The following is a 9,868-nucleotide window of genomic DNA, read 5'->3' as shown; positions in this document are numbered from 1 at the left end:
TTGGTGGAAGATAAATTCCACAAAAGGAGTCTCCTAAAGCCAAATATAGTCTGAACACAGGTTTTGTATCAATGCACCAAATACACCTGAAGCACATGCCCAAAGCATGGGAAAAGATCGACCATAAAACTGATGGCAAGCAACTGGTGCTCAAGTGTTCATGTGGTGACATTCCAAGACGAAGCAAACCGTAGTAAGATGGAACAAGTCAGGAAATAAACATCACATCACTGTTGTCAAAGTATCTACTCTTGACGTTAGAGAGACCCATTTGGATTAAAGCCATTTCAAGTAAGACGAATACATTCAACTTCTGGAGGGAGGAGAGACTAAAAAAGATGACAGCCTTACAAAAAGGTTACCCGCATATCTTATTCAAACATACAACAGTTAATACAACAGAGACCTCTACAGTAGTTAAATTTGAGTTCTACTAAAAGAAATTCTAGCATTTAATGAGGTAAACTGTTCAAATGGTGAGGGGGGAAAAGGGAAGGAGGGAGCTGCACACTTCAAGTTATTGGGAAAGGTAAAGAGGGCTTTGCATGGCCCACAAATTTGTTCAACAAGGAGATCCCACCTGCCTTTCTAAATTGTTGCAAAGCGCAAAAAAGTGATTGTACTCATTTGTGAGCAAGTGTTAAATAGAAAACACAGCTACCATAAAAGCCATAATCTATACATTTCAGTAGGAAAAATGTGAGGTTTGTCATGTCTGTATAAAGAACCAAGAAACAAAAGAATGATGAAGTCTCGTATGCGTTGTCAAATCAATTCACCGCAATTTTGCTCTCTTCCATGAAATGCGGGAACTGGGGCTTTGCCACACCTTCCGTCCCGTTCTTCTCCATTTCGGCGACGGAGGCGGGGAGGCCAGCCTGAGAGCCATCCATCTTCATCAGGCCACCCGTGGAGCCCACTAGGGCACCCCCAGCAAGGCCCCCCGGCATGGGGATGCCCCCGTTCTGGATGACTGAGATTTCATTGGTCTTCATGGTGAGCCCGTTCGTGAACGCGGCAGCGTACTGGTTCCACACAGTGGGGTCAAAGTTCATCGGGGGAGGAGCCATGTCCTTGGGAGGCGGCATCATCTCAGGCACCATCTTGGCCTCTGGGCCCAGGCCCATCAGAGCCATCGGGTTGTCCAAAGACAGCCTCTGGCCCCGCCTCGTCGAGTTATTCCACATGTGAGTCCCAACGTGCACCTAAAGGCAAAGGGAGGAGGGAGAATAAATAAATTTAAAAAAAATAATAATCCCCATCTTAAGCAGAACTCAAGATGATACAAATGATACAAAAATGCTGGCTGTAGTTACACCCTGTGTGATAAGCCATGTCCCACAATTTGGGCCGAGTTTGATAAACCAGCCCACCTTGAGGTTGCCCTTGGTGGTGAAGGCTCTGCCACAGATGGTGCAGGCGAAGGGCTTCTCTCCCGTATGCGTGCGCTCGTGGATCTGCAGGGCGCTGGCGGAGGAGAAGTTCTTGCCGCAGGCATTGCACAGATGCTGCTTCGCGGAGCGGCGGGGAGCGGAGGTGGTGGTTGGCTGCACGCCTGTCCCCAGGGGCATCTGATGGCCGAACAGGTTGTGGGCACCCATAGGGTTCTCTGGAGGAGTCTGCATCTCCAGCTTTACCAGACTCGGGGGGACTCGCATGTAAGGCATATGGCTTGCACCTATTTAAAATATAAAGAAAGCCAGTCAGTCCAGCGTAACCAAATCAATGCATCTGTATTCAATGCAATGACATATCATCTCAACCATCCTCACACACACTTCCTGCATGTCTCAGATTTTATGAATAATCTCCAGCATTAAAAAAAAAAAAATCATTGTGGGAAAATAGCAACAAAACAGACTCCAGATGAAGGGGGAACTTACCATATTCACCATTTGGGAAGGACAGGCCAGGCTCCTCCTTGATTGGCTTGGAGGTAAAACTCGATGATGTTAAGTCCAGAGCGCCGTTGGATTCTGCATCAGCGGTGCCGCTGTCTGAATCTGGTCTGGAGACCGCCCTGCTGCAGTCTTCTGGGTTGCCCGAATCCGGGGACTTTGACTGGTTGCTCCCCAGCTGACTGTCCACAGGAGAGGATGACTGGAAAGAGACCGAGTCAGAGACGGTGGGGCTCCTGCCATTCTGGTACTCCTGATCTCCCGCCATGGAGGGCGAATCTTTGGCTGCGCCGTCGCTCTCGGAGTTGGTGCTCGTCTGCCGCTGGAGATTCAGGGCGGAGGTGAGGTTCTTCATGTGGTTCTCCAGGGCGGCAATGCTGGAGAACACAGAAGGGGGCTGGGGGGACTGCTCTTCCTGCTGAGTGGAGGGGGGTGGCAGGGGTTCTGAGAAGTTGCTGGGCTTCTCCTTAGACTCCGCCTCCATTTCTGGCTCTTCCAGACTCTCATCATTGAAGCCACTCATATCCACAGCCTTATCCTCAGGCAGGGCCGGATCCATCATCTCTGGGCCATCAAACTGGCTCTCTGGCAGGGGGGTGTTGGGAATCTGGCCACCCATGTGCATGCGGATATGCTGTTGGAGAACCACGGCGTTGGTGAACTTCTTCTGGCAGATAGGGCAGGAATGCTGCATCTTCAGGGGCGTGTTGGCCCTGTGGACACCGTAGTGGGCCTTCAGGTTGCCCTTGGTGGAGAAGGCCCGGCCGCAGATCTTGCACTTGTACGGCCTTTCCCCGGTGTGCGTGCGGTAATGCATCTTGAGGGAGCTCTGGCAGCTCAGCACCCGATGGCAAATCACGCACTCGTTGGGGTCATTGGTCTTCTTCTCCAGGCCGTCTACCATCTGCTGCAGCTTGGCAGTGCCCGAGCCGTGCTCCCCTGACATGCCGTTGCCATTGAGATGGTGCAAACTGGCCAGGCCTTCTGGGGGCTCCTGGGACTGATCGCCTCCCATCTCCTGATTGAACATGCTGGAGGAAATGGAGGCTCCGTCGCTCCCAGAAGAGGAAGGCCTCTGGGAGTACATGTCACCGCCAAGCTGAACATCAAAGGAGGGCTTGAGACCCTGCAGCACCGAAGGGTGAAAGCCGGCTGAGGGAAGCCCCAGAGTGGACTTGCCATCCACGAGGTTGGATTCCTCTATAGGCATGGACATGCCATAAGGAATGCCGCTGCTGGTGGGAATGTTGTCCAGGTGCTCTGGCACAGGGTGTGGGTTCATCCGAATATAAGGGTACTTCTCCTTGTGCCTCTGGAAATGCACCTTGAGGTTTCCTTTGGTGGTGAAGCGGTTCCCGCATATGTTGCACTTGTAGGGTCTTTCGCCTGTGTGAGAGCGCAAGTGGATCTGGAGGGCGCTGTCATTTCCAAAGGTCTTCCCACAGAACTTACACTTGTGCTTGAACTGATGCTCAGAGCCAGCCTTGGGTTCCATGACCATGTTAGGGAGTTTGCCCTTCCCTTTTTTGGAGGCTTCCAGTCCGGCCGACATGGCTGCAAACGGGCTTTGGAAAGCCAGTGCCCCTGGAGACTGAGGAAGCAGCGCTGGAAGCCGATTGGCCAGATCTGGGAGCCCTTTTGACAAATCTGATTTGGAGGGCATGGCACCTGCGAGTGACATGGGACCACTGCTGGAGTGAGGTAGGTGGCCTGCTTGTTTGAGAGTCTCTAGTGACAAGCTCTGAGTGCCAGTCCTTTTTCCGATTAAGGCTGCAGCAGCCGAGAGCTGCTGGGACAGATGGGCTCCCAGGGCCTTCAGCGGGTCAACAGCAGCACCCACGGCAGAGTGCAGGCTCTGGGGCGCCATCATGGCAACCTGAATCCGAATCTGCTCCGTCAGCTGGATCTGCTGAAGCTGCTGCTGCTGCAAGCTAACCAGCTGCTCCAGGATCATGGGGATGGCATGCAGGTTAGCCTGTGAAGGCGGGGACTTGTGGCTGGACGAATGCTGGGTGACGGCCACTTTGGTGGCAGGCATGGACTCCAATGTCACATTAGTGTCTTGCATTTTGGGCGCTGGCAGATAGTTTGACTCAAGCCCAGTGGACATCTCGGCATCCGCCGGCTTTGGGGGTTCTTCATTGTTCAGTTGCGGCTCCTCCTCCATCCTGTCCGTCAGGCCGGGGCTGCCCTTGGACTGCGGGTCGCCACCGGACTGGCCGTTGCTGTGGGAACTCGGGAAACCATCGGGGGAGCCCTGCGCAGACTCGCAAGGCACCATCGCTCCGTCGCAGTCTTTCATAATGAGCACCTGCTGGCTTTTAGTGCAGTTTCGCTGGTGTTCGAGGAACTCCGCGGGGTCGAAGAACTCGGCGCAGCACTTGTCGCACACCTGAGTCTCCTCCATTCGGCTCCTCTTCACCTTGATCCCGTCCTCTTCCGTCGGGCCATCCTGCAGAGCACCTGTGATGAGGAGCACAGACAGGGCAAGTCAGTCTTAGCGCTTCCATTTAAAACACAACCAAGTTAGCACTAACATTTCAAAGGCATGTCAAACCGCAATTCAACAATATGAAAAAAGAATTACGACCCATCTGAATCGGTAGCTCCAGGTGGATGATGGCCACAAATATCATACTTGTATCCAGTTCCAATATACCCAAATCATTTTGCCCTTTAGCCACTGTATACGAACCTTTAGTTTTCCAGGCTTTTGTACAATAATATCAGAACAGAACATTTCAGGATAATGAATATCTATTAAAGCTCTGTCAATCTATAAAACCCCAGTTGTTAAAAAAAAAGGATACAGCTATTGAATTCATTTGACTTTGAATTTCCCACAATTTTACATTACTGGCATTTAGCATTTTAATACATCTAAAACTGCCTTTTGGGCATGTACAGAAAAAAGATCTGATAAAATGGGCAAGGGTGATCCTGGTTGTCTTAGTTCCATAAATGAGATAAGGATGTGAAATGTCGGGAAACAATCTAAAGGACATGGCAAAAGTACTACAATTGGCCAGTTTTTTTTTCTTGTTCTATAACATTATCTAAAGGATGAAGCGGTTATGAGAAAGTATGCGTTAAACATTACAGGAATTGTTTTGTAGGCAAAAGGACTCACTAAGGAGCATTCCCTTTGACTTGGTATTAACATACGTTTCATGGGTATAATAGTTAGTCTTCAAGCAGACTGGGCTTATTCAAAGTCAGACTTGTTTCTGGCATAACATCTCTCCAGCTTTGTTTCAGGGGAGTGCTACAGTATGGACATTTCAGCCATTGTTTACGTAGGGAGAGTGTTGAAAAAAAATTGAGTAAGAAACATCAAATTACAAGGAAACATGACTTGTACTTGACAGCAAAGGGACCAAGCACTCAAGCCTAAAAATAATAAGGAACGTTAAGTTTTGGAATCTGCCCAAGAGTGATTTATACCACCTTTTATGGCTCAGGAGCACTCTCAGAACAACAAATTATTGAACCCTCTTGAGAACTGCTAATGACCTATGAATTTTCTTTAATGTATTCTTCGGTCAAAAAAGGAAAAGTCTGCTACTTCAGCAGTCTGCTTTTATCATTTCTGTGTATGCAGTAAATTAAAGTGATGCTTTAATTCAATGCTTTTGAATCATTTCACCAAGTTCCTACAAACAGTGGCAATACATGAAAGCATGTAGAGAACCTGCAAAACCCCTCCAAAAAGTAAAAGATCCAATAAATGAAAGGCTTCAACAGAAGATTTACACCAGAGACAAGCCCATCTATTTTATACTGTATGTTCATTATGCGCATTACTTTTAAAAAGTATATTTGAATATGCTTGATTTTGTTCAGTTGTATGCATCCCACAGTCTGTTTCATGCACCCTTGGCAAAAATACCAGCATGTTTTTGTCAATGGGATGTTAAGAGGCTACAATCCATTGCAAAGCTACTGCTTTCAGTATTACCCAACAATCTGCATTAGAGATCAGTGATGAAATGACCACCAGGGGGAGCTACCACACAACTGCACAGTCACAATATAGAAAAGCACAAAAGTCCCCTTCAAAAATCACTCTGAAATGTGAATACATTAAAGAGTGAGGGAAAAATATTCCTACTGTCATCATCTGTTTCTCTACAACACATTTTCAAAGCACCAGCACCAGTCTTGGCCCAGTGATTGACTTGACTGCACTTTACCAACAAATCAAAAGGAAAAAAGCAACTTCCACCTGTACTTGCCATGTCTGCTCAAGCCCCACAATGCTAACAGTTCACCACTCCATAAAGTACTTTTTAGATTAATTAACATGTTTTAGTGCAGTGGGAAGCATCAATAATCCCAAATCCTTAATGTTCCAACATTAATGGCCACAAAATGGCAGGAATTTAGAATAATTTGCTGCACCTTGAGGGTACATGTAAAGATATCAAAGCCATATTTGATCAGCGCAATTATAATGCAGAAAACCTAACCACTTTGCAAAAATTAATCCCTGCACACAGCAATGTATACTGCTCTGCATACATGCACAGGTCTAACAGGATGTGTGCTTTTGAGGTCCACGAGCAACTGAATGTGTGGGCTATACCTTACATTAGCATTCAAATAACACTTCAGTAAAAGCTGACAAATACTTTGGGGGTGAAGTCAACCCAACCAATTCAAAAATAGATTTGATTAGCAACACCAATCTGAAAGAACCCTCTTTTGTGGCAGGCTAGATTGAGAGGTGAATGTATGGCATTGAAATTTAATTTGTCTGCAACAGATTATAAGTGGCCATTTGAGAGTCCTATTGTCAAATGCTAATGCAGTCTTATGAAGTGGGGGTGGGTGGGTGGCAGACCACCTGTCTGCATTCTTCCTACAAACCGTTGGACTTGTTAATGGCTCACCAGGCAACCAGAACCGGGTGAAAACCTTGCAAATTGCTACGTATTTTGAACCTGTTCACAGTCAAAACAGAGGAGCTAATGCAAAATGAAGCACATTTCGTAGGAGGAGGAATTACTCAATGTTGGTGGAGAAGTTGAAAACTACCAGAAAAATATTTTAACATTTAAATGTGCTGCTAAATGAAAGCGAAGCAGAAGAACTACTGCTAAAATATCGATATATTGGCATATCCATACATGAACGTACATGGGAATTCGCTGGTGCCCGGGTACTAGTAAAACAATGCACTGACATGTTTCACCACTCGAGGGCGCGTTCGAACACAAACCCAGACTCCACTACTACCGCACGCAGTGGAGACGTATTACATTGCAGAGCTAGCGCCGTCGAAGTAAATTAGCCAGCTAACCATTACAGTTACGTTACTACTAAATGCTATATTTTTACCATATACCAGTTACCATATACATAACATGTATTCGTAAAACTAAATCTGTAGCTAAATTTACCTTAAAGCTCTCGGTATTCACTGTACCCCAGCTACACAGCCATCTTCAATGCGATGCTTAAGATACTGGTCAGTGCGCCATGCAACGAATTAGATAGCAAGCAAAGTATGCATAAGAGGTGGTGGGCAGCGTTTCAATTGTTTACATATGGTAACATAGATCGACCCCCCTCTGCCCTAACACCATTCCATCCCCCACCACTCTATGCACAAAAGGAAACAGTCATGCATTAAACTGGGGATTTATTACTCTTTGGTCAGTTTACCCGTGAGTCACATTTCATACCAACCTGCTCGACCACCTTTTGTTTAAATGCTCGGAACCAAATTACCTGGCTGGCCAAACGAAAAACCAAACTATCACCACATGCATTTTAAATTTGTGAGCATGAAGTGCTTCCACATACTCCTTACATACATACATACAATATGAGGCTGAACTAAAACGGTTTGACAGAGCACGCACATCTATAGTTAAAGTTGTTCTCTTCGCTGACTCCGCTACAGTTGGGGGAATCATTATAAGTTAACGACTGATCATTCGTTGAGCAACTAAAATAGGGGGGAATTCCAAATATTGCAACAATCACCACCATGGAGTTAATTTAAGCATAACCACCGTTTAATTCAACATACAAATGTTAGCGAATGTTAAAAAGGGTTGCGTACACAAGAATGTCCAACAAGTCAATCCAGCTAGCCAGCTTTGAGATATAAACGCAACCGAACAAACACAAATTGAGGATGAAAATGTTTTCTATGAAATAACTCCAGTCACCCATTTACCAAAGTTAGCCAAATTAACGTTAACTTCATCACAGTAACGGCTAAGGTCAGGCTTTAAGTTCAAGCACGCTTGAAGTCGAGCATCAGCATCCATTCGTTAACCTAACAAAACCAGCTGCCCCAGCTACTCATTTTAAAAATACTTTTTATACTCAGTTAGACGCATGTCCGTTCATTCGTTAACTAGCATACATGCCATATCTTTGCTTTTCTAGTTAGCTGGTTGGATATCGATAGCTTGCTAACGAGCTAAAACTAATAACTGGAAGGGCAGCGTCCATTACGGGAAAATAGCAATCAATACATAATTTCGAAACAATTCTTCAGTGACCACTGAAGAGGGAAATGGATTTCATTTGAAATCAAATATCTTACATCATGACTACAACTACAAATCACAAAGTAACCCAGATAGCTAATGCTACCTTTCCCAAACTACAGCAAGCTACAAACTACAATCAATGATGGTCAAAGCGAGATCCACGGACGAACCAGCAATCACTCACGATTATTTTATCTCACAACTTCATAACCACTGCTAAAATAGCTAGCCATCCAACGTTTATTTTTTAAATTACAGTATTTCATTCGTGAATGGTCCCTCAATAAAATAACTTGCTTGCTGAAGATACGACAAAAGAGCGTGGTCAGTTCCAAGGGTCATGATCCCGACCAAAGTGCAGAGTGCCACAAAATATATATTTTTTAAAAAATATATAGCTACCATTTTAGCAAACTAAACTCAACCAGTACTTGACCAGACAACACGGTAAGTTGGGAGATGTTTGTTGGGCCAAACCTACCATTTTCCGCCGAACCGGGCTCCTCGGAGTTTATGTGTTGCGGCTTGGCTTGCTTGCGCCTCGACATGGTACAACCATCGGGAGCAAAATAGTAACAATATTTTTTTCCTCTTCTTCTTTACAACAAATTCTTAGAGTTGGGAAATTAGCCCTTCAAGTAGAATTGCGCATGTCTGAGTAATTATTATTATCAATAATGCATTGCGATTTATCATGGTCCTCTGACAGCTGATTGGCTCCAGTCCAAGTGCTTACAGATTATTCAAATGGGACCCATTGATGAGAACTGCAGAGTGCGAGAAGGGGGAGGGAGATGCAAGAGACGACCGCACTGCACAGAGAAAGAGAGAGAGTGCGAGGGAGAGAGGGGCTGGGAGAGGGAGGCGTACGAAAGAAATTTCCACTCAATGCTACAATCTGCGAAATAATTTTGTGTTTTGTTTGAAGTTGTTATGGTTAAACGACCATTTGCTCGCTGCAGCGGTACGATCACGTTATGTCGCGACCCATAAATACAAACGTCTGTATTACTTCACGTAATCGATCAACCTACTCTTTGTACATATTTATACAGTATAACAAGCCGAACTTGCACGATATATTCGAATGAAACGAAAACAGAAAATGTACTTCACAAATAGCGTTGTAGTGTCGTCTAACGGGACTGACTATTGAATGGAGTGGTTTAGTGACATTTATCATGCAATTACTGTAGGATATTTGCACTTGCATCATTTATAGTGCTTTCCGCTAGACTGTGACTCTGATAAGTAAATTTTTTTGATTGAACGTGTCTAGCAATAAAGGGACATTTAAAATGGCTTTAGTGTCAATCAAATGTATTCTCAAAAAAGCCTGTAATTTCACAGCTTCAACTCATCAAATGTTTTCTTTTATGAGATTATGGGGCTATATCACTAAAGAACACATCTTTTGGCCTTTACAAATGTCCATGATTTAGTACATAAACGCCTTGCGAT

General features: G+C 45.4%; 1 protein-coding gene across 1 annotated transcript; it reads right to left on the bottom strand.

The window, feature by feature from the left end:
- Positions 1–770: 770 nt before the first annotated feature.
- Positions 771–9,059, bottom strand: sall4 (spalt-like transcription factor 4). Its single transcript, XM_036534042.1, is given in 5 exon segments — positions 771–1,205; positions 1,374–1,678; positions 1,884–4,361; positions 8,889–9,009; positions 9,012–9,059. Coding segments are annotated over 5 exon segments (3,387 nt in total).
- Positions 9,060–9,868: the final 809 nt, after the last annotated feature.

Source organism: Megalops cyprinoides, chromosome 7 (genome assembly GCF_013368585.1).
Source record: "Megalops cyprinoides isolate fMegCyp1 chromosome 7, fMegCyp1.pri, whole genome shotgun sequence".
In the NCBI taxonomy this organism is placed as follows: domain Eukaryota; kingdom Metazoa; phylum Chordata; class Actinopteri; order Elopiformes; family Megalopidae; genus Megalops; species Megalops cyprinoides.
Note: the sequence above shows the minus strand (reverse complement) of the source record. Positions and strands in the feature narration are given on the sequence as shown.